This window comes from Taurulus bubalis (genome assembly GCF_910589615.1).
Source record: "Taurulus bubalis genome assembly, chromosome: 3".
Classification (NCBI taxonomy): domain Eukaryota; kingdom Metazoa; phylum Chordata; class Actinopteri; order Perciformes; family Cottidae; genus Taurulus; species Taurulus bubalis.
In genome coordinates, this window is record NC_136591.1 from 31,680,016 (window position 1) to 31,708,014 (window position 27,999).

The 27,999-nt window shown below is 41.5% G+C and overlaps 1 protein-coding gene across 1 annotated transcript in view; it reads right to left on the reverse strand.

Annotated features, from left to right (window-relative positions):
- The window catches only part of syne2a (spectrin repeat containing, nuclear envelope 2a), an 84,396-nt gene that overhangs the window by 28,726 nt on the left and 27,671 nt on the right, over positions 1 to 27,999 (reverse strand). Inside the window, exons 47-82 of the mRNA XM_079215778.1 lie at positions 27,782 to 27,911; positions 27,375 to 27,489; positions 23,137 to 23,969; positions 20,283 to 20,453; positions 19,136 to 19,291; positions 18,738 to 18,979; positions 16,574 to 18,611; positions 16,140 to 16,474; positions 15,897 to 16,041; positions 15,049 to 15,249; positions 14,487 to 14,746; positions 14,257 to 14,407; positions 13,781 to 13,924; positions 13,545 to 13,676; positions 12,858 to 13,040; positions 12,536 to 12,673; positions 11,958 to 12,143; positions 10,773 to 10,895; positions 9,879 to 10,061; positions 9,405 to 9,518; positions 8,315 to 8,416; positions 7,644 to 7,721; positions 7,037 to 7,495; positions 6,722 to 6,813; positions 6,488 to 6,629; positions 5,977 to 6,063; positions 5,532 to 5,663; positions 5,172 to 5,372; positions 4,800 to 4,892; positions 4,221 to 4,406; positions 3,786 to 3,956; positions 3,486 to 3,617; positions 2,302 to 2,501; positions 1,443 to 1,575; positions 1,006 to 1,188; positions 171 to 320 (exon numbers count right to left, since the gene is read on the reverse strand). Of these exons, the coding sequence (XP_079071904.1) occupies positions 171 to 320; positions 1,006 to 1,188; positions 1,443 to 1,575; positions 2,302 to 2,501; positions 3,486 to 3,617; positions 3,786 to 3,956; positions 4,221 to 4,406; positions 4,800 to 4,892; positions 5,172 to 5,372; positions 5,532 to 5,663; positions 5,977 to 6,063; positions 6,488 to 6,629; positions 6,722 to 6,813; positions 7,037 to 7,495; positions 7,644 to 7,721; positions 8,315 to 8,416; positions 9,405 to 9,518; positions 9,879 to 10,061; positions 10,773 to 10,895; positions 11,958 to 12,143; positions 12,536 to 12,673; positions 12,858 to 13,040; positions 13,545 to 13,676; positions 13,781 to 13,924; positions 14,257 to 14,407; positions 14,487 to 14,746; positions 15,049 to 15,249; positions 15,897 to 16,041; positions 16,140 to 16,474; positions 16,574 to 18,611; positions 18,738 to 18,979; positions 19,136 to 19,291; positions 20,283 to 20,453; positions 23,137 to 23,969; positions 27,375 to 27,489; positions 27,782 to 27,911 (8,521 nt within the window). The remainder of the gene's footprint in view (positions 1 to 170; positions 321 to 1,005; positions 1,189 to 1,442; positions 1,576 to 2,301; positions 2,502 to 3,485; positions 3,618 to 3,785; positions 3,957 to 4,220; positions 4,407 to 4,799; positions 4,893 to 5,171; positions 5,373 to 5,531; positions 5,664 to 5,976; positions 6,064 to 6,487; positions 6,630 to 6,721; positions 6,814 to 7,036; positions 7,496 to 7,643; positions 7,722 to 8,314; positions 8,417 to 9,404; positions 9,519 to 9,878; positions 10,062 to 10,772; positions 10,896 to 11,957; positions 12,144 to 12,535; positions 12,674 to 12,857; positions 13,041 to 13,544; positions 13,677 to 13,780; positions 13,925 to 14,256; positions 14,408 to 14,486; positions 14,747 to 15,048; positions 15,250 to 15,896; positions 16,042 to 16,139; positions 16,475 to 16,573; positions 18,612 to 18,737; positions 18,980 to 19,135; positions 19,292 to 20,282; positions 20,454 to 23,136; positions 23,970 to 27,374; positions 27,490 to 27,781; positions 27,912 to 27,999) is intronic.

Consider the following 27,999-nt stretch of genomic DNA (forward strand, 5'->3'; position numbering starts at 1 on the left):
TGTTGAAACACAGTAGTGTATTTTAAGGATGGACAAATGTGTAATTTTGAGATGCTTATTCACTGAATGTGAAGCACATTTATCAAACGTTGAAATAATAATTTAAATTGAAATGCTCTTGAAATAAATGCACACAATAAAGTCAAAGTGGACACTGGAGGTGTAAGTACCTGGTAATGGTGCAGAAGTTCAGTGATCTGAGCAGCATCTTTGGCCTTGAGGACAGTTTCTTTCTCCTGGTTCAGCCGAGCCTCAAGCTTCTTCAGCCAGTCCTCCAGGTCAGGCAGCAGCTTTACCGGCGGCCACGCTGCCAACAGCCGCTACAACAGAGAAGAAAGAGATTTTAACTTTACATTAACTTCAGTCAAGCAATAAAAAACTCTTTCATTTCAAACGACTTTTGTGTCTCTCTCTCTTGTGGGTTTGCCAACAGTGTAAGACATCAAAGTGAATCTTAAAAAGGACTGGTGGAATATTTATTATAATGCAGACTTATCTGGTTTATTTCACTGGTGATAAATAGCAAGGAGGTGAAGGACATTTTTTACATTTATCCTCACTAAGTCCTCCCAAACTCCCGGTCCTTCAACACCCCAAAACGGATTTTAACAGGGTTTTCACTCCCCTTCACTAGAGGGGATTTCTCAATGCCTAATTATTTTTGAAAACTAACAGCACTTCAATAGAATCTAGACCAGTATACTTCAATGGAGATCCTAACATTTAAAGTGTATAGAACATCTGATGCAATAAAGGCTGGAGGTCACCCTGACCATTGCATCATTTATTTAATTAAGGTAGTATATAAATATACCACAAATGTGTGTAAATGATGTCACGTAGTGTTAAAGCGCTTTGAGTGCTCGGAAGACTAGAAAAGCGCTATACAAGTACGGGTCCATTTACAGTATCACTATTCATCTTTCAATTACGGTGCAACTACCTTATTTTTTAAACCTCCTTTTTCTCCAGCACAGGAGACAACTCTTTGAATACACTGTGTACCTGCTGCAGGCGGTCTTGTACTGTGGACAGGTTAGAGGTCAGCTGGGTCCAGCTGTCCTCCAGCTGGGCGAGCTGAGCTCTCAGCCCAGGACAGTCAGCTTCCCTCAGGTGGAGCAGCTTAGTAGCTTCCCTGGATGCAGATGCCCTCTGGACCGACATGGCTTCAATCTCTACAGAGAAGTCCTGGGGGATGAGAACACAACAGAAAAAAAAGTCTATCATGTGTGAATTATGCATTTTAAACAGTTGATGGAGTTTATCAACATCCTGAGGTGGATTGATTTTTGTTGTTGTCATTAGAAGATGACAGTTTGTATTTCCTCTGCTATCCATCCTATAGAACCAAACTTAAAATGATGTGTTATTTCCCCCCATGTTGACATAACTGTTCTCTGTCTATTCTTTAGAAACGTGATGAGTAGACAAAACAGCCATACCAGCATCTCAATCAGATTGTTGCAAATGCACTCCTGGCTCAGATCTGAAGTGTCGGCCAGGTTTGACCAAATCTTCTGGTGTTTGTTGGCACAAACCAGCCATTCCCTGACCGAGGCAAAGTCAGTCTGGAATCTGTGGGGAGGATGAGAAAAACCAAAAGCTCATCCAGTGGGGCGGAACATGACTGATCCTTCACAAAGAGTGAGTTACGGACTTGGGCACGGGTCCAATACTGCTTAACAAGAATGGAGACACTTTTCAAATGTCCCACTCAAATTCTTTGACTAAATCCAAGATAATATCCTCAGAAATATTTTTTTTTCTTTTTTAAACTTATGTCGTAGAATTCTCAAGAAGATGTAGTTAGTATATAGTTACATATATCATTCACACTATGATGGATTTGAGTTTAAGCTTACTATTTTTTAAATGGACTTATGCAGCAGAATGTGACTCAAAATGCTATCAAGCCTCTCAATAATATACTCCACTGAAGCCCCCACCATTCCCTAAAAAGATTTAGATTATAAAGATTCAAATTCTGTCTGGACCTCAATGGATGCAGTTATTACAAATCAAGATCATACATACTAGACTTGTAAAAAGATGTTGCATATTTTAACATACAAGATTCAGTACATTTTCACATTGCAAACCCTAAACCAAACAATATTTGACTAAGTGTTTATAAATAAACTAACTGACGTGGTTTTTACAGACAATATAATTTGTCAAACGGCTCAGACTGCTTGGTCGACATTGATAGATAATAAAGTCTTTCACTGTAAAGATGCCAGTAATCTGCCATTTTATTCTTGCAACATAAACTGTAAGGTGGTATTTTTGAGACTGTCCCACCTGTCCTGGCTGTTCTGGATATCTCTGCAGCGTCGACTCTCCTGCTCTGTCCGTCTGTAGGCGCTGAGCCATCGCAGCTCCAGAGCGCCTCCTGCGTGACCAACTCTGGCAGCAAACTCTGAATCTGTCTGCAGCACCTTCCCCTGATCCAGGAGCAGTCCTAAAGCAGCTCTGCTATCATCCAGCTGGACCAGTGTTTTCTGGGTGAAAAGGAGAACCAACAGTGCTTATGTTGAGTTTACATCAAACTCTGTCAGATTCTCTTGACAAGCCAACAAGTTAACATTTGAAGAAACAGCATGGGCCGACTGGTGAGGAGAAAATGGTGCTCGAGAGCATGAGTTTGTGAAATGTAAAATAACATGAAGACAGCAGAGGTTGACAAAAAGGAGAAAAGAAGACAGAGGGAAGAAGAAACATGAACTAATGTTAAGCTATTACCTAAGCTATTACCCGTGCCACAATATCATTGATTCATGCCACTCCAAATAACTCAAATGAAATCGCATCAGCTCTTTGTCTCTCTGCGCATGTCTTGGTCCCATCCAATCTGACTATGAGTATCAGTTGCTGGATTTTGGTCAGGACATATCCCCACTGTCTTTTACAAAGTCCATGTCCTTGTCTGTAGGTGACAGAGAAATGTAAAAGTCGTAAAGACTTGAATTCATGACTGGGCCAATCTGAGAAGGATGGACCCAAATACCCATCAGCATGGCCCTTACTGTAGCTTTATCTTACTTACTTACACCCAATTATTATTTTCATTCTTTACAGGAAGAAATCCACACTTGTTCCAAGTGGCCAACTTGGCCAATGACTCAATTTTGTTGGATTTGAGTTAAAAAAAAATGTAGGGGCAGCATTAAAGTTAAAAAAAGTTTAAAAAGTACAGAAACTCTTCTTCAAAATGAACTCATCATAGCTGAAGGCGATACATCAACACAAAAGAGCCCAAAACAACATGTTGAGTTTAAAAAAAGTATAACTATCATTTTCTCTCAGCTGTAAAAAAGTTTCCTCTCTTGCCCTCACTCAGCTCCCATCACCTTCCCATGAAATTAACCATACACACAGTAGTTCATGTTGTCTAGAGGCTGTTTGAGGCATGCAGGGAAATGTTGGAAATCAGTAACAGAAGTCTGAGACAAAACAATTCTATAGGTTTGTGTGACAGGGTTTACCTGGCAGGCAGCTTGTCGGCGCTGTGCTAACCTCTCGTTGTCTCCCTCTGGTTCCCCGCTGCTGATGAAGGCTTCAAAATCATCCAACAGCCCGCCAAGTCGACCACAATTATCCTCCCAGCGGGTCCACTCCTACAGCAGGTCCAACCATAAATCCACATATTCGTTTTGACGTTTGATTTGTGAGCACAAACACCAAATACAAGGGTTTCAACAATTTTCCAAGTATTCTACATGAAATAAATTCCTGATTTAGTATGTATGAATTCATATGGCCCTCAGCAAATGTGTACTACAAACCTGGATTCTCCTTTGAGAAGCCACTTCCTGTTCCAGAGCCTGTTGCTGCAAAGCTTTGGCTCTGACTTCCAGCTGTACCCGCTCATCCTCTTGACACTCGAGTGCTTTTGGCTCACGTTGGAACAGATGCTGCACAAAAGCCAACTGAGACCTGAGGACCCGCAGGAGCTTCTGGATCACCAAGAAAGATTTATGACAGAAGTGAAGTGAAATAATTGCACAGTAGGTCTGATAGAAAAAAAGATAGGGCAGTGAAAACCGACACTGACTGTGACTGAGGTCTGAATATTGTTGAGTGAAGTCTAATCATCAGTCGTTTTAGTTCTGGGCGTCTCTTGGGAAACCATCAAGAGGCTTCTAAACACTCTTGGGAAAGTGTTTAAATCAAGCCTGTGCTTGCTTGTTGAATAACTTGCTGAAAGCGCAGTGAGATACCTTGTGTCTGCAGAGAACGGCTTGAAGTTGGCTGCAGTTGTGAACATGGCTCATCTGGCCTTCTGTTATGCATTCTTCACCCAGTTCCAAGAGGCGAGTTATCCCCTGAAGTAAGGACCAGGAGACTTGCTGGAGCTTGGCTTTTACCCCTGGACTCTCCCTTTGATGTCGGCCTAGCACACACTGCTGAGAGATACAGAAAAGCACAAAGTTGAAGGAAAATACTATTGACTTTTGAAACACAGATCCTGCATTAAAATTAGAGCTGGCATGATGTGTTTATTTTCTGCTATGGGTCTAGTCAAAGCCATATTTTACTGGGTATTATTATGTATTTATTTTCTTTTTCCTTAGGAAAACTGACATTCTTTTTTTTTTTCATGTGTAATTAAAAGCAGACATGATAATGTAGCAGGTATAGCTTTTAACAGCTCACCTATTAGACCTGGCTTGTAATATAATATTGTTGTTAATGAGAATGTTTCAGACAGGTATTTACTGGGCGTGTTATAATAGTGTACACATACAAAGGCAAACATGCATAAACACACACACAAAAACCTGCAAAGCACTGGTTACCTCCAAACTGGGAGCATCCTTAATGCTGGGGAACATCTCACTTAGTCCCAGTTCAAACTCGTCCAAATTACACAGCTGGTTGGAGGCATGCTCCTGTGTGACAAAAGGTACTATGTTGTTTCAGTGGTGGAAAAAGTATTCATCATTTGGTAAATAAAAGTACCAATATGACAATGTAATACAAGTTATCTGTTCAACTATTATTGCATTGTCTATTAGAATTACAATTGAACACGTCGCAGCCATCCAAAGCCATAAAGCCACATTTCAGCGAAAAAGGCTATTATTGCTGTGAGAAATTACATATATATATATATATATATATATATATATATATATATATATATATATATCAAACTCTGTATTTCAAACCTGATATTGGTATGTGTGTCCCAGATGTTCAATGAGCTGGTTGTGGGATGAGGTGAAGACCAGCTGGACCGTCTGTAAACAATCCTGAAGGGAGGTCAAACAGCGGAGAGTTTCTGGGTTTTCCCTCAAAAGTGCAGGTTTGGTCCCTGACTCCACTTTTCTCAACATCTCACACAGAGTCACCAGCTCAGCTGATACACACTACACAGGGATTTAGTCAGAAACACAAAAACAGAGCTTTTAGAATTAGAGAGGAAGCAAAATCTTTTTTTTGGTAGAATTTACATAATACAGAGACCTTAATGTGCAGTTATGTTGGTTATACTACATGTGTGCTTGAGAGGCATTATGGTCGGTCACCTCCTGCTGTAGCAGCCTCAGCTGGGGGTCGTCGTCACCAGGAGTGAACAGGAGGTCAGTCAAAGCGTCCAGGCAAAGGAGGACTTTCCGTGCAGCCTCGTACAACCCCTCATTTACACCTGGAGAGCTCACCTGGGAAACAATCAAACGCATGGTGATCACTATCACGACACTGTAACGATGTAAAAAATTAGATCTTCTAAATATGGCTTGCGGTTTTGCCCAACTATAAGAAAATACATCTAAATACCTCTATATATTTGCAGTTTCTTTAAAATAAGTAATTTAGATTACCTTGTTAAGCCACTCAGATCATTTGTGGGACAATTTATTAAAAACACGGTTTATTTTTTAAAAGACTCAATATCTGCGTCGACCAACAAGTCATTTTGATTAGGTACACACATGTATGCTGACATTTAACCACATTTACTATTCTACGTACTATTTGTCTCATCATGGTGATGCACTCATGTGTCCGCTGGAGAACAGCAGAAGCAGACCCGGTTGATATCAGCTTCCTTTCTGGGTCCTAAACAAAAACAGGAATTTTTGGTATGAGTTTCAAATTGAGTGAAAGAAAAAAAAAAGGATGCATGGAGAGAATAATTGGACAGAATGTAAGGAGTTAAAACCAAGGAGGACCTTCATTTTAAGGGCTGTAGTTTAAAGCTTCAACGCTTTATTTATAACATCCAAATAAAAATTCTGAATCAACATTTGAATGCTGTCAAAGGAGTGTCTTACAGAAGACACAACCTTCTCTTCCTCATCCTTAAAAAGTAAAGTAAACATGTTGAGCCCACTGTTGCCCAGGAAACAGATGATGAAGTCAGTATCCTAGCATCCACTTCTTTGAAATGAGAAATTCTATCTATTGTGGTGCCATCTCATCCGCATCACGTCTCCTCCTTAAAAATATCATCCTAAAATGTATGTGTTCTGTATCCTCCTACCTTTTCATGGGTCCCTTCATCCCCTGGGCCGATTTGATACTTCTCCTTCACTTTTTTCAAGTTGGTCAGTTTTTGGGAGATCTGGATATGAAGTCGACTCCACCTTAGCTGCTCCTTGTCATCTCCCTCCTGTCCAGCCAAGCTGGGGCACAAAGGGAACACACAGTATGCCTGAATCTAGGCTCTGCTATGCGAGTCGTGAAACATCAACTCCAATGACTGACACTCGGTTACCTGATCGGCTCCTGGGCTTGATGAGAGTCTTCCAGCAAACCACGATGACTGCTGCTGACCTCCCTCCGCTCCTTCAACACATGAAGCGTATCCTGGACATTGAAGAGAATCAAGAGATAATGAAAACAGACAAATGATTTGCCATTTCCTTAACATTTATATTGTGTATTCTTTGAATGTCACTTTTTGGAAACATCACATGAGACATAATTCACATTTAGGGTTATAATCAGTGTTGACTCTTCATACACATGGATGTCGCTGGATGTCACTGACAGGTTTGAAAATGATTTTAAAGGGTGTCTCTTTTCTTACCAGATCTTGATGTGGAGCTGTAGACAAAGACATATGTTTGTCTGCTTCCTCTATAGATCCATCAGATCCTCTTGTGGCAGTAAATGGAGTTTTAGGTCTTGCAGGAATCAGTCTTGTGTCTTCCACTGCAGCTGCTGCCTGAAGGGACTTTGCATCAGGGTCGAGGACCAGAGTTTCATGTTTTGGTGATCCATGCAAGTCCAGTTTGGCAGCGCCAGCAGTAAACTTGTCTTCAACTGCTAGACTGGCTGCAGCCATGAGTGGCTCAATTGTCACAGTTTCGTGACTCAATGCTTCGCCAACGATGGAATCCTTTGCTATTAATCCAGTTTCAACATGTTCTGATTCAGACTCGGTTGTATGAAGCATCGGGTTCTCAGATAAAAGCCCGGTGGTTTCAGCACTTTCAGAGCTCGTCTTCACTTCAGAGGAAAACAGACCAGCCAGACTCTCCAGTGCCTGAAGAACAATGAAGCTTGATGAAGATTCTACAATTGTTTTTAAACACAGCAATACAAATACAAGTTAAGGATTTTAAACAAATGTCATAAATGACCAAAGTGTTTATCTAACAAGTCCAGCTTCTGAAAAAAAAAATGTAATTTACCGTAACTTCTGAAAGTAGCTTAATTTCTGCAATGTCTTCATTTTGCACATCTGAGGCGCCGAGTGTCTCCTCTGGGTCCTAACACACAAACCGTATCAATATACAAAGGCAAATGGAATCCATGGGCACACAGATATACATGCCATTTTCAGAGTGTGTGTGTGTGTGTGTGTGTGTGTGTGTGTGTGTGTGTGTGTGTGTGTGTGTGTGTGTGTGTGTGTATGTGTGTGTATGTGTGTGTGTGTGTGTGTGTGAAGGAAAAGGTTTCTGAGGAGCAACATATTTCAAGCAGCTGCTTTTGACAGCGTCAGAGTGCATTCATCAGGTAACAGGACAGCCTGCCTGACAGAGCTTCACATAAATAAACATGCACAAATCTGCTAACATCCCCCACACCACAGGAAGGAGAGGCAGTATTAAAGCTGGATAAGTAAGTGAATCAAAACCCAGATAAAAAGGGAAATATGATAGAAAACAGAGCCCAAGAAATGTTTAGTTTCATTCCAAAACACATAGATTTAGTAGTCTCAAATGTGTCTATTGTTGAAGTCAAATCTAGTGATTTGATAAAGTGTTTATACTGTTGAGTGTGGCATTTTGAAATGAAACCTAAAATGAAGCAGGTACCCAGAAACATGCTCTCCTGGGCTTTATTTATATTTTAGGTTTACCTCTGGAATACTGCTTGTTAGTGTGTCAGAGGACGACGAGTGACAACTCTTGTTTTCATCATCCTCCTCTTCCTCTGAAATAGACACCTCAAAAGCCTCCTGCTTTTCGTGATGAGGGTGAATAATATTATTAAAAAGTGTGATTAAAAGCGAAATGGACCGATACATTCTTTCCAATGGTTTCTCTTTCCTTACGGTAATTATCTTAAATATCATTTTTCTTGAATGTAATGTGGGGAAGAAGTGTTGCTTTTCAGGATGCAGACCAGCACGACTCCAGTAGCAGTCATCCACTCATTGTTGCTGTATTTAATATCTCTCATCTTTTAATATTATATGTGGGACCTGACAAAGTCCCAAAATGGAATTACGTTTTATAAAGTAATTGTACTGCCTTACAGTAAGTAATACATATTATCCCTCTTTCCTGTAGTGATATCTATCAATCAATTGATTTGGTGTGAGGTGCCTAGATTTTGACACCTCCAATACTCAAGATAATAAACAGACCTTGTTATGAGCAATATAATGCAGGAACTATGGTGATAAGAAAATAGTTCCTCCATGAACCTGCTCACAACACATTCTGTTGATTATTTTACGTAACTGGGTCATGATTTTTGAGTTTTTTAAATACATCGTTGTAGATTGATAAACAGCACCGCAGGTAAGTGTATTAAAGGGAGAGTTGACCCCAATATGAAAAATCATAAATCCTAATATTGTATATAAAAAATAAAAACTTTACTAATTTAATCTGATGGAGGGATGCAAGTTAAATTAGCGAACACATGTTTAATTCAAAAGATTGTTAATTTTTTAGGGAAGATTCAAAATAAACAAATCAAAAAATAAATAAAATGTATCTTCTCACCAAGGTAGAAACCTTTTTTTTTTTTTTTTTTTTTTTTTACTGATAATGCAGTCTTAAAGTGACCTGAATATAATTCCACAGACTGACTGCAGATTATTGTTATGTATGGCCTGCAAAATATACAATATGCAGTTTGTCACACTGGTGTTATAGTTTTAGCTGGTGTTGATGATGATGATTAATTCTACCTTATTATGATTGTGATGTTTGTATTACCTGGATGAAGCGTCTTTGTGGAGATCTGTCGAACTGATGTACTTCTCCAGGACTACCAGAGACTGCGGTGACGCCAAGATCCTGACATGTTTCTTTCTCCTCCCTAATCTTGTTCTATGTTAATGAAAGAGACGAGAGAAACAAAGGGGGAATGTGACAGGTTTCACATGTTGATGGGAAACCACAAGATCAGCACACTGGTTCCACTAACAAAGATACAGAACGACCTTGAGTTTGAAGAAGCATTACATTAAAGATACACATTTTGGGCTTTAGTTCCGAGTTGCCAACAACAAAAATCCTTGATTGCGTTATGTAAGTCACAGTTCATTGTGAAGTTGTCCTAGAAAAATATATATTGGCATTGCTAGAATTCCTGAAACACTTTTTATCTCAGTTCCCTACTCTTCTCCAGTAACAGATGAAAGCAATGAGTGTGTGTATGTGCAGTGGCATTCAGACTTCATACAATACCTCCAGCAGAGCTGCTTGTTGATGGGTGAGGTGTTCCAGCTCCTCGAGCGACTGCAGCAACAGTCTAGTTTTGGAGAAGACCAGCAGGCTTTCCTTTGCTCCCTGTGGGAGGCGAAGCTCTCCTCTGCATCTCTCCATCTCCTCCAATGACCTCCGCATTGACTGCACGTTGGCCAGGATCACCTTCAAGTGGAAACAGAACCAACTGGTTAAGACAACATTTGTGTCTGATGTCATGTTGATGCTGAAAGGATGGTAACAAACTGTTACATTTATACTTTATAAGAACAGAAGAAATGTTAAGTGATATTGTACTCTACATCTGTGCTAGATTCCTCCTCTGTAGTTTAATTTAACCATATAAATGTAACCAATAATTTGACAGTTATTGATATTTGCTTGTAAACAAGACATGTTTTATATTGCATTCATGGCGAATCATTGTTTGAGTTTACTTGACATGCACCTGACCGAAACCTTTAATTTATTCCAGCGATGTGGCGCTTGTATAATGCTGGGGAACTCAAAAAAGACATTGACAAATGAGCAAAACTGATGCAGCAGAATCAAGAAATCCTGACTCTTAGTAGCTGGTCAAGCTACAAAAAATGGTGGTTCCTATGATTTTGAATTGTTTTTACAGGATGAGTAGGGCTTTGCATGACTAGTAAATTAAGATGTTCATTTGTAAAATCAGTAGTGTCAATTTTCTTGTTTGATCACTGTCAATTACTGCTTTATTTTTACGGATATAGGAAGGGAAGTTGTCGGTTGTTATGTTTTGGATAATTCAAACCTTGCTACCATGTTTTATGTGTGCGGTGCTATTAATATAATTCACAATAAGTAGTATTATAAGTATTACAAGTATTATAAATGCATGCAACGAATCACCTGTCGGTTGTGAAGATGCTCCATCAGAGTTACGTGCGAGTTGTCCACGGAGGATAAAATCGCTCTGATCTTCGGGACGTTCTTCTCCATGGTCTTCAGCTCTGCTTCTATTGCCTCCACTACCTGAAAGAATCAAGACTGTTTCACATGTATGCAGCTTTCCTCTCATCGCCAATCATTTTAGTGTGATCTTCAGTTTGAGAGCATGACTCATTAATTTCACTTTAGATTCTGTAAGGCTTTCCCTCAAAACCTTACCTGGGTCCAGACCTTTGAATCCGCCCACTGCACGTGTTGACAATTCTGTCTGATATCAGGCACCTCACTCTTCACTCTTAAATTACTGCTCAAACTCTCTTCTTGAACTCAGATATATTATTGCTTTTAATATAGTTTTTGTGCAACAGCTCGGCACCACTGTTTGTTCCCTTCTAGCGCACCAACAGGCGGCCGCCCGGTGTAGCTATTATAGTAAAAGAAAAAAAGTAAGGACGGCCGGTGGTATAGAAAATAACTGTCCGTTTATACCAAAAGTGGGAAAGACAACAATATAATAAAGTACCGGAGGCGGATGTGGACGATGCGAGCGCACCTGCTGTGAGGTCACAGTATGGTTACTGCACAAAAATAATCTGAGAGCAGACGGAGCACGGAGCAGAAGCATATCCAAGCACAGCATATCCAAGCACAAACAGAGGCTATTTAAGTGTGAGGACAGGGTTTTGAGGGAAAGCATGAAATAAACAAATCATGCTCTCAATTTGAAAAATAACCTTCTTGATTAAAGATAGGAAAAAAAGCTCCATCCACCTGAATATAACTGCCCTTGTCGATCAAAGACAAAGTATTTCCAAGATGCTACTGGCTGTATTTCTCTTGAATCTATTGATGGAAAAATATATTTTGGAGCACTGCCTTGCACACCATGTAGCCACAGTATCCCTGGTTCTGGCTGGGGACGTTTGTTGCAGTCTCTCATGTTTGCAAACCTTAGTACCGTCTACAGATATATATTTTATTAGCCCTGAATCTCAAAATGTGCTCACACTACAGGAGCACATTTTCCTCAAATCTTGTTCGATCTAAGTGGGTGGAGCCAATATGTAGAAAAAAAACAACAACATTCCATCAGTTTACTCTCACAGCCACTAAAAACCTAAAATTCCTCTCTTTCAAAAGTCTTACCCCAACAGCCTGCAGGAGCTGTTCCAGTGGCTCGAGGATCTTGCATTGCATTTTCTGGACTTGTTGGTTATTCTGGTTCACCCTCTCCTCGTGGGTGCTGATGTCACACACACCAGAGATCTCATCCAGGACTGGCCTGAAGTCCTGCAGGGCATGTCTGATCCTCTCAGAGTCGTCCAGGACCAGCTGTAGTCCAGGATTTGGAATCAAATTCATCATCAACAAGAAACGTGTGAAAATGTTCGTGGATACTGTCGTCAATATTGAATCACGTCTAGGTGACTGAACAGATACGTCAGTACGAGTTAGAGCTCAGAGTTCAAAAGTTACCCTTTAAATACATACATGAATGAAATCAATGTATAAACTGTTTGAAGAAAGAAACAAAGCATGTGTACAGGGTGTGCAACAATGCCACGATGTACTGATGTATCATTGAAAACACATTCTATTAAAACTAATGCACAATACAAAACAGAATATTTTAAGACATATTTGAGTACAGAGAAAAAACACAATATGGTATCAGAAAGTTGTTTTGTTTTGTGTTTGTTTGCTAGCTACTTAGTATCACTGACCTGCAGGGAGTTTGCATGATTCTGGAGGCCTCTGGCTGTTGGGAAGGAGCATGGAGCACTGAGCCATGACTGGGCCTCTTCTAACCAGCAGGTGGCGCCATACATAATGTCTTCAAACTCCTGAAGACAGACGGGGATCTGACAATAGAAAATACAAGGAAGCAGAATGGCAGTTTTATAAACAGATTTTTAGAAGCCGTTTTCCACATTGATGTACGTGTGAGTGCATTTTCAAGATGCATAAGTCAACCAATGGTTCCTGTTCCATGACCTCTCATTGCCATTTTTTTCTGCATTCAATACATAACATAGCACGCCTGACCTTGCTGAGGAAGGCGGTGCGCTGCTCGGTCATCTGCGCTGCGTTTTGGTAAAGCTGCAGTGGTTGGGTGAGTTGGTCCATCAGCAGGTGGGCTTGATCAGGATGCTCCTCTGCAAGATCCTGCGCCTCGCTTTCCAGCAGCATCAAGCGGCTGTGCCATGCATCCAGCTCATCCCACACGTGCTGAGAACAAGAAATGTAAAGTATGCAGGGCCATTGAAGCGACATTGTAATCCTGGACTGTCATCAGCTCTGAGGAAGCAGTGGCTGTTTCAGTTGATTTGTTCCCGTTTAGTTTTGTTATACATTTTACTGGAAAGTGATCTTTTCGACAAATCGATGATCTGCCATCTAATGTTCATACTCACTTTAGTTTTTTCTTACAACCTACCTACATTTCCACATTAGTTACCATAGCTAGTAAAGACTAATCATTTTGGCTGGCAGCTGTGAACACAGATTTCTACCACAAACTCAGTTGTGCTAACTGTTAAAAGAAAATATATAAACACATGTGGTATATTTGATCAATTTGTGAATTTAAAATATTAAGAAATTCAGATTAAAAACAAATGTGCAAGACATTCAAGTAAGAATATTGGAATAAGTTGAAATGTACAACTCCTGCATATCAGCAGGTTTGTGGATAATTCACACACAGACACACAATCAAACATTAATTCACACCTTGAGCACATTTTGAGCTTCATTGACTGTTGGACTCCTTTGCTCCAGTAGCACTTTCACATGTTCCAGGCCAGAACCCAACTCTGCCACTTGACTAGCTAGCTTCCGAACCGGGTTGCTCTTGTCCATGAGCTGTAGAATGACCACACACACACACATTTAGAAAAATGTAAGAGGCAAACAAAATTAGGTGATAGTTCATGAGATATTAAGGATGGATTTCTGTTAGCAATTACCTTCTCCTCTTCTCTTTGTAGAGTCAGCTGAACTTCTTGTAACCGTCTGCTGATACAAGCTGGTATCTCAGCATACCGGCTCTGCACGCCGTCCATGATACACTTGAGTTTGGCTTTCTGGGAGTTCAAATCCTTTCTGAGCTCCTGTCAGTGTGGACATCCACAAGAATAAAATCAGGAGAGGAAATATGAAAGACAGAGAAATTGCAAGATAGGGTCAAAATGTTAGCTAATTAAAATGAACTAATTAAAGGTAGACGGAAAGCTTACAGCAGCTCCTCACATGTTTAGTCTGCTCTGAGACAGGATGACAGGCAGTAAACAAACTGCATTGCTCATTTCTTGAGTTTCCGTGTGTCATTATTTTTTTCAAGTATAAAAAGCTAATTAGTTTTTCTTTTCTAAATGTCGCTTCAACCGCCTTCTTAGACATCTCGCACAATTTTTATGCTTCAAGCATAAAAGAGGAGCCTGACCTGTTGTTTGCATGGATTTGAACAGTCTTCCAGTGAGGGAAGAAGGGTGAACATGTGTTGCTCCAACTCTGATATCTCCACTTGGACTTGCTGTCTCTCTTTCTCCTCTGCCTGAGCTGCAGCTACCACCAGCAGGTTTCTCTCTTTCAAGCTGTGGGGAAAATTGTCATCTCAGCATCTCTGACATTAATGAGTAATCCCTTTGCACGAGTACATCAAACAAATCCCACCTCCTGACATTCTCTTGGATCTTCACGAGAGTTTTGCCAACAGGTCCAGGGCTGATGGGCTCCCGGGAGCTAGATAAGCTCAGGGCGTGCTCCAGTCGATGCTCCAGGGAGGCTAAGGTCTGCTGCTCCTGCTCCAGTCCCGCCTGGTGCATCTCCGCCTGAGCCAGAAGCTCCAGCGGTTCCTCTTGAGAGAAGCTCACAATGGAGGAGTCGGGAACCTCAGACTGAAGACTGGCCAATAAGCTGCAACACTGCTCCATCTAAAGAGAATGGAATATAATACTCAATATCTCTATTTATTATTTATTGTATTTTATCAACTGTAGTAATAAAGCAATAAAACTCACTTAACATAGTAAACCTTTCCTAAAAGAAAGGCAACTGGCTCTAACAGAAGTACTAAGGTATCAGTTCCTTAAGCTTGCACACATGTAGAAGCCAGAAAACAACATTACAGAAGAAAATATTATGATCATTTAGCATTAATGTATACATGTTACTGTACTTTGGGTCATGTTAAGATGCAAAAACTGCAAAAGGATGAGTTGTTGGTAAAACTCACACTTGATGTGATGTCCCTCCATTCCTCTCCTCTCTGTTCTGTGTGTGCCATAAGGAGGCCGACACCACGGCGTATCGATACCCAGTGCCTCCAGAGGGCGCCCAGCTCCCCGTCCTTCCCGACCCCACAGCCCTGCACTGGACATCCAGCTCTCAGTTCTTCTAGCTTTCCTGCGAGGCTGCGAAGACCTTCCATCAGGAGCTTTATGCAGTGAGGAAATGAAGCCCAAATTAAGTTAAATTAAGTTTGAATCGGGCAGTATTCCTTTTACATCAACCACTTGTCGGTCATAATTTCCAGTGCGTTCATGTGATTTTAGAAGGTAATGTTAACAATGCTAACATTTGCTAATTACATTATAAGATTGGCTGATGGAAAGTCATATTTTGTGCTCGTATTTAGAAAAGTACTGTATTGGGCAAATTTATATTTTGACTTTATGGTGACACTAAATGAAAAGTGAAGGAATTGCCAAACGTACTACAATCCATCTTGAGAGTGACATGAAAATCAAATCTCATTGTAATCCATCCAATAATTAAAACGCCAATTCACTCAAAACCACAAACATCATGATGGCACCAACATCTTTAGGATTCATTGTTTGAGCACCATGGATGTCTGCATCAAATTTCATAGTAACCCATCGGAAAGTAGTTGAGGTATTTCAGTCTTGACCAAAGAACAACAGACATTGCCATTCATAGAGCCATGTCGTTAGAATCACTCAAAAGCTCACATTTGTCAAAATCTGTGACATACAAGGTTCAAGTAGATTCAATATATGTCGACTATGGATATCAAAACATCAGCTAATCACCAGGAAAATACTGGTGCATCAAACCTACCGTAGCTCTTTTTTGCTGGGCAATACATTTGTCAAACGACGTCACTTGCTCTGTTGCACACTCTGAAAGCTGGGCTTCCAGTCCTGAAAGACGCTGACGTATGTCTTCATGGCACTTCCTGTGGCTCTGTTGTCTTACTTCACATCTGTGAGAAACAAGTCTTTTAGGTGTTGAACTAAACAGAGAAATAGTCACGCCAAAAGCTATACAGAAGCACTTCATTGAGGCAGGAACAGCCAGTACCTCTGCAGGGACTCCAGCCTGAGCTGGGCTTGGGCCTCCAGTATGGCTCTTCCCACCAACAATTGACTAAGGATGCTGATGTGCAGCTGCTCAGTCTTTGGGCGTGACAGGCAGGGTTGTTGGGGATTCAGATTCACAAGGTGGCAGATGTGAGCCTGAAATCCATCTTCAAGAGCTTCTAGAGCCTGCTGAGTCTGTCTTTGTTCCTCAGTGCAGTCCAAAAACCCTCCAGCAGCTGATAAGAAGGTGGCTTCAGCATTACGAAGGAAGCATATTGCTCCCTGAGCAGCCCACTGGTAATCTTTCAAGGATTCTCTTGCCTGGCATAAACTCACCTGTTGGATACATGTCACGTGATCAAGCACAGTTTAGAGAAAGAACACACAAAAGTATGAATGGCAAATGGCTGGATTAATCCAAACGTTAAAGCTTACCATTCGTAAATGGCACTCTTGCATGGTTGCATCCCTGAGAGAGTACAGTTCCTCGTAGTTCTTCAGGTTAATTTTTTCTTTTTGTCCCAGACCTTCCAACACCCGCATCCCAGACTCCAAATGTCTCCAAATAATCCAATTCCTTGTTAGTGCAATATCTATGTCTTTTTCATCTGGATTTACTGGTTCCACTCCCTCCAGTTCCACTCTTGTTCTTTGGAAAAGCTCTATTAAGGCAAGATGCTCGGAAGAAAAATGCAGGCCTATTAAAAGCTTTGCCTCTAGGTTTTTGGTATCATCTGTGACAGAATGCTCCCAGGAGACTAAAGTTTCCACAGCGCGGTGAATCCTCTGCTTCTCCGAGTTTAGCTCAGATGCTTCCAACTCCTGAGCTATGGCCTCCAACTGGTCTGCCACTTCTTGACACTGTGTCTTCACCAAAGGAAGTTCAACCAAGAGTGATTGGCATAGCATGACCCTCTTACTCACGCTGATGGTTGTATCTTTGGCACGCTGGATTTGCTCTTTAGCAATGTCCCTAGATTCCTCCATTTGTCTCCTTAGGTGTAGATATTTGTCTTGCTCAACAGCATTAATACTAAGTGCTTTGCACTGGTCTTGCAGTTCCCCAATAGTGCACAGCAGGGAGCTTCGCCCTGCCTCCTGGCACTGCTTCAGCCCTTGTACTTGACACTGATGTTCCATTAGCATGTGCTTCAATTGTGCAATTGTTGACAGGGTGTCCTGTGGTAAAGGAAACCTTTGCTGTGCCAAATAAATGGAAATTTGCTTTAAGCTAGCCTGGATGGTCGATAATTCCTCATCGGAAGTGGTTAGCTCATGAATCAGCTCTTCCAATTCCCAGCAAGAGGCTTTCTCATGAGCTAGAAACCCGTCTAATTCTGTCCAAAGGCCTGACAGTCTGTTGACAAGGTATCGGCTCTCTCCTGGACTGGACCTTACAGCTATTTCCCCGCAACTTTCAGCCATTGCTTCCACCCGTTTTAGTTGACCCTCTATCTCGACTGTGGCTAATTTGTTAGTTTTTAGCTCTCTCTCCAGCTTTCTGATGTCAGCTTTTGAAACATTATCAACATGAGCGCAGCGGTCTCTTTGAGCATGCGTTTCTGCTAGCCAGGCATCAATGCTAGCTAGCTGGCATAACAGTTTCTCTCTCTCCTGCAGATCTTTCTTCATGATATCAAGAACCTGATCCAAGCTGTTAGTAATGGCTTCATACAGGTCTTCTATTGTCTTTATTACTTGGTCACTTTCCTCATTTTCCATATCAGAGACTCCAGCTTTAATCTCCTCAGCTTCTACTTGCATCTTGGATCTTCTAAACCAAATAGCTGTCTGAAATTTTCTCATCTCAACAATCTGAATACGAGCCTCCTCTGGGAAAAGGGCTGACTTTTTGCCTATGGAGATGTGGATTTCTGCCTGCTTGGCCCATATGATCAGGTCTTGTAATTGCTTGTTGATCATAGCTGATGAAATGCCACCACAGCTGTATGTGGAAGTGTCAAGCTTGCTCTTGGTGACATTTAGCAAGGACCCAAGTTCCTTAAGACTACGATTGAGCTCATCCTTTTCTTTCTGACCCAGAGAGAAATGGACAAGAGCATCTCTCTGGGACTGTAAGTGCAGATAAAGCTGGTTGTACAGTTTTAGGTCTGTGGTCAGGCAAACATGTTCTAGAGCGCTTTTGGTGTCATGGCTTTGAAAGTTGATTTGCCGAAGAGCGTCAAGCTTGGCTTTAAGCTGTTCGGCCTCTTTTATTAGAAGAGAGGATTGAGAGCTTGAGCTTGAGGCGTGCCGCAGATCTCTTTTGATGCCTCCTTCTAAAAGCCTCCATTCCTCCTGGACATCTCCAAGCTGGGCAAGAAGAGCACCTGAACTCTCAGCGTCGCTCAAGTGGACCGAGAATTGGCTACTTAACTGGAGGAGCTTTTCCATCCTGTCTTTTTTCTGTATCATTGTTTGCAGCAGGGCGTTGAGTTTGTCAGCTTGAAGAGTACTGCTTCTCAAGGTACTTCTTAAAAAAAAAAGAATACAAGTGTATTGTTTATCAGGTACACAACACAAATGATTGGGTTGATGTTAACTAGTACAACTAGTACAGTTGAGTACAACCTTACTTTTAAATTAAATGATTACTCACAAGCTCATCTTGTCCTTCTCCGCTGCTACAACCTCCAGGAAAGCTCTGGTGATCTTCATCTGTTTGTGATACTCTTTGACCTGATCCAACTGTGCTGCTTTGACCTGCACTGTGGCCGAGGCATCCAGCAGTGCAGCACTCCACTGTCCTTCAACTCTTTTTAAGGCATCTGGATCACAAATCCTGGCACCACTCGTGCTTTTCATAGTCGCCACTTGCTCCTGCACGCTTCGCCTGTAGTCCTACAGTAGACAGAACCGACATCAGTGAAAATGATTTGGCATTTTTGTACATTTATGTATATTTTACTTCCTTTAGAGAAAATGTCGGTTACATCAAAATTAATTTCTTAGCCATTTTTATATTAAAGTAAAAGAAAAGTAAACAGAAGTGTATACCTCTGCCTCCTGCAGTTGTTTGGCCATTGCAGTGACATCGAGTTGTGCTGGTTGATAACGACATGCCAGAACTCTTTGGACAGTTCGTACTAATCGAATCTGTGATTCATCAGGAGAGGACTTCAGGTAGCAATTCAAATCAATGTGTGGAGTCCGCTATAATAACAAACACAACCATGAAAGAAAAAGCTGTTAAAACACTCTGTTATACTGGAAATATCAGAACATAGTGAAGAGATGCCTGTTGCCATTTACTACAGCCCAACACAGTCCAACACCTAAAAAGTATTGATTTACTATCACATAAGAGAAAGAAAAACTGCAAATCCTCACATTTGAGAGTCTGGGATGAGGGAATGTTTGGTATTAAAGATGAAAAATGATTTCAATGATTGACTGTTTTCTAAAGTTCCGTCAATTTCTTTCCAGCTCTGTTTGCCTGGTTTACGTTCTTAGGCTTACACATGTCGACATGAAATTATCACACTTGGCATACAACCGCTTTAGTCCAAGTCATAGACTGTATGTTGAGAGTAATTCGACCCACTAATGAACCTGCAGGAAATCATTACATCTCAACGGTCCATCCTGTGTACCTTCCTGTCAGCAGCATCATGGGAATATACACAAACCTCAATCATAACACTGCAGCTCTTATCTGGCCACTGTTGCATGCGGTTATAATTGACTTGTTCCCCTTTCTGGACTATTGAAGCCAGGCAGTTATGTCTAACATCATAAAAGGCAAATGCTAAAATTATATGTTTCATGTCTATGTCCATTAAACATTCTGTGTGCAATTAAAAAACATAAAAAACTTTTTTAATCATCACATACATGACATACTTTGGGTTCAGAGTTTCACTCAAGGACACTTTGACGAAGACAGGAGGAGCCGGGGATTAAACCACCTTTCCTTTTATTCAAGGAAGTACCGCTCTACTGCCTGAGCTACATCCGCCCCTAAAAACCTACGGTTTTAACTTTAAATCCTCAAATCAGTGCAGACTGTTATCTTTTGTGCACACTCTAAAGTGCAGACTTGTATAAGTCAGCGTCTCAAACCTGAGCAACATGTTTTGCAACAAAGCAAGTCTCCATAAGATCTAACAAAGAGGCACCAAAATCAAAACCAGTTGATACTCACATGTATTATGTTACTGCTTTCCACCAAGTTTTGGATCTCAGACAAAATATCCTGCATGGTGGATTTGTGTTTGTCGAACTCCGGTGATCCATCTGTCGCCTCCGAAGCCGGCAGATCAGGTGCCAAACCCGGCCCTGTCCTCTCAGGCTCCATGCTTTCTTGGGTCTGACGCTACACACACAAGAGACAGGGGAGGTGTCACAGTGGTAAATATTACTATGTTGTCCGTGCCCCAGCGACTCAGTACAGTTAACACAGGAATGTGCCTGAGTAGGGAGCAGTCTGCCCTGAGGGAGTAGGACTCAGTCTATTCATCTATGAAGGGCTTCCTCCCTTGCTTCTCTTAAAAAAAATAAGTGATCTGTTATAACTTGGCTAGACAAGGCAAACACCAAAACACGATATTACCTGCTAGGTTACTCCCAACAGGGGAGTTTCCTTGTGAAATATTTTGGTCATGAGCAAGGTGTGTCTTAGAGCAGAGTGCAGGTAGAGCGGGAAGAGGATTTAAAAGGCTCAGCAGGTTTCTGAAGTTCTTTGTGGGACAAAAATGTCTTGTTCTGTTTTAGTCAAATGTCTCTGTCTCAAAAGGGGGGTGAACATTTAGGTGCATAACCACACCACAAATATCTGTGATTATTTTATATATATATATATATATATATATATATATATATATATATATATATATATATATATATTGTTTATTGCATCTCCTGAATCATGATCACTCTAATCATGTTGCTTTTACACAATTGTTTACACAACGTTGTGACTTCCTCCAGTGCAACACACTTCAATAAATCAAATCAGCGTTCAAATTAGGGTCAGGACATTTAGTGTCCAAATATTTTGGTACATTTTAGGACACTCCTTGGAAACAGAAGACGGCCGTTTACAGATGGAGCGCTGTAATTATGACTAGGTTGTCTTCGTGAGAAAGTCCTAGATTCCTTTGAGCACTTTGGCGTGTACTTAAAAACACATCTAATGGCTGAACACATTCTGGGAAATCTACTTTGTTTCAAGCATCATGAGCATAGAGTGGCGTGCTGATGAAAGAAACAGAGTACGGTGCTGCCAGAGTACTGTACTGTCTGTGTAGAAAATTACCAAATTAGCAGGAGGCAAAACTTAATTCAGTATTCACATTTCTAAAGAACTAATGAGTGTTTCCTTTCCCTGTTTCAGGCTGTCTCATGCATTGTCTAGTTGTCTTTCCTGTCAGAGAGCATAGGTACTTCTTTGGTCTTTCTGCTGCCTGTAGACCATGTCTGCCTCATCATCTTTATTCTTTTGCCTTTTCTGCTTTCATACCATGTCCTATCTGTCGTGGGAGCTCCTGCAGACTGAGCAGAAGGATCCTTTCTGAATTGGAGTAATTTTACATTTCAGACATTCCTTGACATTCCTTGTCACGACTGAGAGTCTAACGGGTGTATATTACTTCGGCCGGTTTTCACTTTTAAACATGCAATTTTATGTTTTGTTGCATACTGTGTTGCATCATTTTGTTTTGCAGTATATCATTAATTCTGTGCAATAAACAAGGCAATATGCAACATAGATTTCATCCATCTTTCTTTCCACTGGATGAACAACATGGAAAAGATGAATGCCAAAACTGTATGAAGGGACTTTGGCCAAAGTACAACATTCAAATGTCAAATGGTGGGAGGAACAAAAGCAACTACATTTCAGATACATTTAGGACTGAATTTAGAATAAAAAAACACTCACAGAATGTCTGAAATAAACTTCCACTGAACGGCCCCTTTCTAACATGAAGGGAAAATGAGGAAAGAAAAATTGTTTGTAAATGTCACCCAGTTTGACATGTGCAATTTTGGAAAGAAAGGACTGTGGATTTAGATGGGACATCCAGGTCGGCTGGCACACATTTGTTTGGAGCGCAGCCACCAATTATATCGCTTGTGAAAATGCAAATCTTTTTATCATGTTATATGCCAGGACCTTTTATGGGACGTCATGGTGGCCGAAGTTTAACTGGAAACTGACCATGTAATCGCAAATGTCCCTTGTTTGAGTCCAGCTCGGACCTTTGTTGCACATCCTTCTACTCTCTCTCTCTGCCTTCTCATTTCCTGTTAGGACTCCACTACGTACAACTGATGCAGTTGGACAAAATGACACCTCATTAGGATCAGGATAACTTAATTCGATGTGATATTGTGTGATATTGTGTGATTTTGTGTTGTTTTGGTGATCTACTGCATAATTTGAAGTCTTCAGGCCTTTAGAAACAAGTGGAAAAATCGATAACGACATGCCAGAACTCTTTGGGCAGTTCGTACTAATCTGTGATTCACCAGGAGAGGACTTCAGGTACCAATTCAAATCAATAGTGGAGTCCGCTATGATAACAAACACAACCATGAAAGAAAAAGCTGTTAAAACACTCTGTTATTCTGGAAATGTCAGAAAATAGTGAAGAGATGCCTGTTGCAATTTACTACAGCCCAACACAGCCCAACACCTAAAAAGTATTGATTTAATTTAACATAAGAGACAGCAAATCCTCACATTTGAGAGTCTGGGTTGAGGGAATGTGTGGTATTAAAGATGAAAAAATATTTAAATGATTGACTGTTTTCATGTGGAAAAATCACTTTTTGGTGATACTCGTGGTAGTGGACACATGCACCAGGTGACAAAGGGCATAAGAAGACATGACATTGTTTTGAGGGGTCACAATCCAAAAAGGGTGGGAACCACTGCATTAAAAGACAGTGAGGCAAAATTATTAGAAAAATTATGAGAAATAGGTTGATACAGAGAAGATAGGTAGAAAATATGTTGTTTTTAATTTGACATCTACCTGTCTCTTCTTCACCTCTGTGTCCTCCAGCGATGGAGGCACCTCCCAGTGACTTTTTTCAAATGGCAGCGTAGCTTTCACTCGTCTTTTTGGCACTTTGGAAAGTTTGGACTCCGGCCTATCATGGTCACTTCCTTCTCCCGTGTTTTCTCCCTCTGCCATCTCCAACTGTCCTGTACCAGCACTCTGTGCAGTGTCAGCAACAGTCAGCTGTTTATTGTCACCAGCAGGTATTTCTGCTGCAGTTAAGGCATCTACCTCCACAGTGCACAAGACTGAGCTCATTGTTTGCTCTTCAGCGTGACAGAAATCTGACGTCTCCTCTTGTTTGACATCCGGACAAGTTGTTTCCTCTGCATGTGCGCCAGCGAGCTGACATTCAGCAACAACGCCACATGATTTGGAGGAATTCAACACCTCATTGTGCATTAATTGATGGCTTTCTGACTTTCCTTTGCACAATAATTTGGTAGTTGTAGACTTTATCTCCTCTAATACTGTACATAATAATACCGAGGGGTTTCCTGGCAGTGAGTTCGCCACTTGAGACTCATTTAATGCACAGCTCTTTGCAGAATGGATCTTAAAGTCTTCAGGACTCGATAAAGTTGTAGAGACTGCAGATTTCTTCTCAGGAATACTTGAGAATTCTGTGAGCTGTGCATCGCAAACCTTTACCGCCTGTGAACATCTGAGTACATCTGGAATGCTGGCTCCAATGTTGTCCTGTTGCTGGCGCTCGGGCGTCTCCATGTCCAACACGTTATCTGGCCTCACACTCATGTCCGCACAGTATTTCTCCTTTTCCTGATCATCAGGAACTGTTTTAAATGTCTCCGATTGGGCTGCTAGATGTTGAGACACAATTTCAGTGGTAGAAAGGCGGAAGTTGTCAGGCTTTGTTGCTGGGGATCTAACCAGAGGTGTGACACAGTGAGCTGAGTTGCTTTCTTTGATATTGTCAGTGCCTTTAAGTGACAGTTTTGAGTCCTGGGTTGAGGCGTTGTCTTCCTGAAATGGTTCAGTGTTCTCTTGCCGAGCTATTAAACTCTCGTTGAGAGTTGGAAGCGAGTCTGACATTAAAGCGTTATTTCCAGAAAGTGTCCTAAGCCCACTGCTTAAAAGACTGCTATCAGTATTCAATGTGCCAGGATCATCTTTTGGCACAAAATAAGTCTTCAGGTTTATTTTTGGCGGAGCTGATGTTAACTTTTGTGATTTGAAAACATCTCGGTTTTCTGCACATGAGAATTGATTTGAGACATCTTCTTCAGTTGTTTCCAAAGTGTCTTTGGGTTTAAGTTTGTTGTCATTCTGATCACTTTCAGAGTTGACCTGGCTGTGTATTGCAGAAGGAGAAGCATGAGGACACATGGCCATAGTTTTATCAGGTGAAGCTAAAGACTGTGCGTCACTTTCACTTCTAAAAGTTTCTTCAACGACTCTGTCCGGCAAATCTTTCTCCAACTCCACTGAAACCTGTTAAATTGAACAAAACAATTAACCACATAACCTCTTTATCATCATCAATATAAAAGTGTATGGTAGAATTATGAAACTCACCAGGCATTTAGATAAGGTTTTGAGTACAGTTGTGCTTTCATTTAAAGCATCTGAAGCACTTGTCTCCAGTTTCTTTGTTAATTGTGTTCCCAGACAGTTTAGAAGAAGATCTTGTTCAGTGAGCACGTCACGCAGACCTTGTTGAAGCCACAACCCCTCATCAAGAGCGGCCTATGAGAGCAAAAACAGACACTTTTTTACAGATAATCTATATTTCAGAAATGAATTCAACAATATTACATGGCAATGCATCCAGTAACCCTTTCCAGTTTGCATACCGTGCCAAACGGTCCACGAAGGATGCAATCTGCTCCGCTCTCCACCCAGCCCTCACCCACATGGACAAAAAAGACTCGTATGTGAGAATGCTGTTCATTGACTTTAGTTCAGCATTCAACACCATCATCCCACAACAACTCGTCTGCAAACTTGACCAGCTGAGGCTCAACACCTCGCTGAGTAACTGGCTGCTGGACTTCCTCAGTGAGAGGCCACAAGCAGTACGCGTCGGCAACAACACCTCGAGCAGCATCACACTGAGTACAGGGGCCCCTCAGGGCTGTGTGCGCAGTCCTCTGCTCTTCACATTGCTGACTCACGACTGCAGAACCAGCTACAGCACCAACCACATGGTCAAATTCGCAGACGGCACAACACTGATAGGTCTCATCACCAAGGATGACGAGACCCTCTACAGGAAGGAGGTCAACCTTCTGACCACGTGGTGCGGAGACAACAACCTCCTGCTAAACAGCAGCAAGACCAAGGAGATTGTTGTTGACTTCCGGAAAGGCCACACTCAACACCCACCACTGACCATCAACGGTGCGGACATTGAGCAGGTCGGCAGCACCAAATTCCTGGGGGTGGACATCAGTGAGGACCTCTTGTGGACAGCCAACACGACATCGCTGGCAAAGAAAGCCCAGAGGCGCCTCTACTTCCTCCGCAAGCTGAGGAAAGCAGGAAGCCCCCCATCCATCATGTGCACCTTTTACCGTGGCACCATCGAGAGCATCCTGACCAACTGCATCACTGTGTGGGGCGGAAGCTGCACAGACTACAACAGGAAAGCCCTGCAGCGCATAGTGAATGCAGCTGGAAGGATCATCGGTGCCTCACTCCCCCCCTTCCCCTCCCTGCAGGACATATACGACACCCACCTCACCCGCAAGGTGACCTTGATTGTGAGCGACCCCTGCCACCCCTCACACGGTCTCCTCAGCCTCCTGCCCTCTGGTAGGAGATACCGGAGCCTCCGAGCTCGCACCACCAGGCTGTCCAACAGCTTCATCCACCAGGCTGTCAGGAAGCTGAACTCTCTCCCCACCGTCCCACTCCGTCCTCTTCTCTAGACTCGCATGTCTGGATGCTGCTAAGGAGTCAGTCATTTATTTATAGCCCTTCAGTCTTAATAGTTCCTAATTTTACTAAAGGAAGGTCAGGGAATCACTGAAGTCATGAGGAAATATCATCTGGAGACCATGAATGTCTCTATGAAATGTATGGTAACCAATCCTACAGTTGTTGAGATATTTTCCTTGAGAATGAAGCCCAAACCTAGTTTGATAAAATGATTTGTTGCCATTAATAAACGGTTGTCATTGTATTTCATAGGCATCAGTATAATTACTGTACAATAACATACGAAGACCATCACTAAAAAGAATGGCAAAACAGGAATTGGAGTGAAGTTTTATTTTTTGTGGCAGTAGCAGACGGTGACACTTAAAAATGAGTCACAACATGTTTATGATCTTTAGTAATGCCAGAGAGCAAACCTGGGAAAAATGTGCCACAACCTCCCAGTGAGCACTATCTAGAATGTTCACCGTATCCTAGACAGAAGAGAAGGTCTTCACCTTGTAGTTTTAATTAGGATTAAGGACGGACCTGTGGCATTTTAAGAAATGCTCTACAAAAGACATGAAAGTCCTGCTGGGTAAGAAATCATGGGTTTTTGATAAAGCAAAAGGTACTGGCATTAACACAAAGTGCAGGCCCAGATGGGTTTGGATGGCTTGTAATTTTTGCCTTAGTGGAAGCTGCCCACTTGAACTTTCCACGTTTGAAACAACAGACAACAGCATGATGGCTAAACTAAATTGACCATGCTTACAGTTTATATTTAATTATATTTCTCTTAGACCCCCAGGTTACATCGTTGTATTTCATTTGAAACATAAAAGTAACAACATTGAGAACCAATATTATTTTATAATAGTTATAGAATATGAATGTGCTGATGTGGTTTACAGGGATAAGGGACAAAGGATGAGGGCCATATCCTACACTTTCCTTATTGACAACAAATCCCATGAAATGACCAAACTGTCCCCCAAAAATGCACTATTTACTGCTGTTTGAATAATGTCAACGGAAACTATAGTGCCAAGCACTTTAAGGAAAGTACTAAAAATGTACTTCATATTTGTGACCTGTTTTTACAGATTTGCATTGACGGAAGAAATCGAGGGGCTACAGACAAGGCTGAAAGTAGAGGACATTGAGAGCATTAATATAGCTGTAAAACAATGATTTGCTGTGTAAAGATTTAGTGGAGTAATGACTACATGAGCAGGGAATGAATTGAATTATAATCCAAGCTTCTTCGTGTTTGGTTGGCATTGCAGGGCCGGCCACCCCTGCCTTTTAGTGCATGTTAGAGCCTGTGAGCTCTGCAGACCAACAGAGTCGTTGCAGCAGCGTAGCGCCCACTCGCAGGTTCCACCTCAGGTAAACACTGTTCGCACTGTCAGCACTCTTGCTGTTGTTTTCCACTGTTAGCGCTGTGAGCACCATTAGCTGCAAGCCGACGCCATGTTGAGAACCGGTTAGAGGTATGCTCCTAATTTCATAATCATATCCTTGAGGAGATGAACAAGCCCATGGGTTCAGCTTCTTGTGGTCTTATCTTACAATACCAGTTTAGAATAAGTGATTGAACACATGAGATTTATTTATTGATCACATGTATAAAAAGGCATAGAGAGAGGTTTTTTTTAAGCTTGTTAGATGAAAGTGCATATTTGTTAATATTCTGGGTTTTAATAAATAGATTGATAGAACAATGTACGAACATGTTGGTGTTTTTTACCTGGCTGGGTGATGATAGTTCAGCTTGTACTGTTTGCCTCCAATGCTGCAGCTGGCTGATGACCTGACTCACTCTGTTAGCTGTGTTTTCTGCACACGCCTGCTTCTTTTTTAGAAAAATGGATGTGAGGCTTCAGTGAGAGAGAGAGAGAGAGAGAGAGAGAGAGAGAGAGAGAGAGAGGGAGAGAGAGAATCAAACACTGAGTTCAAATACATGGA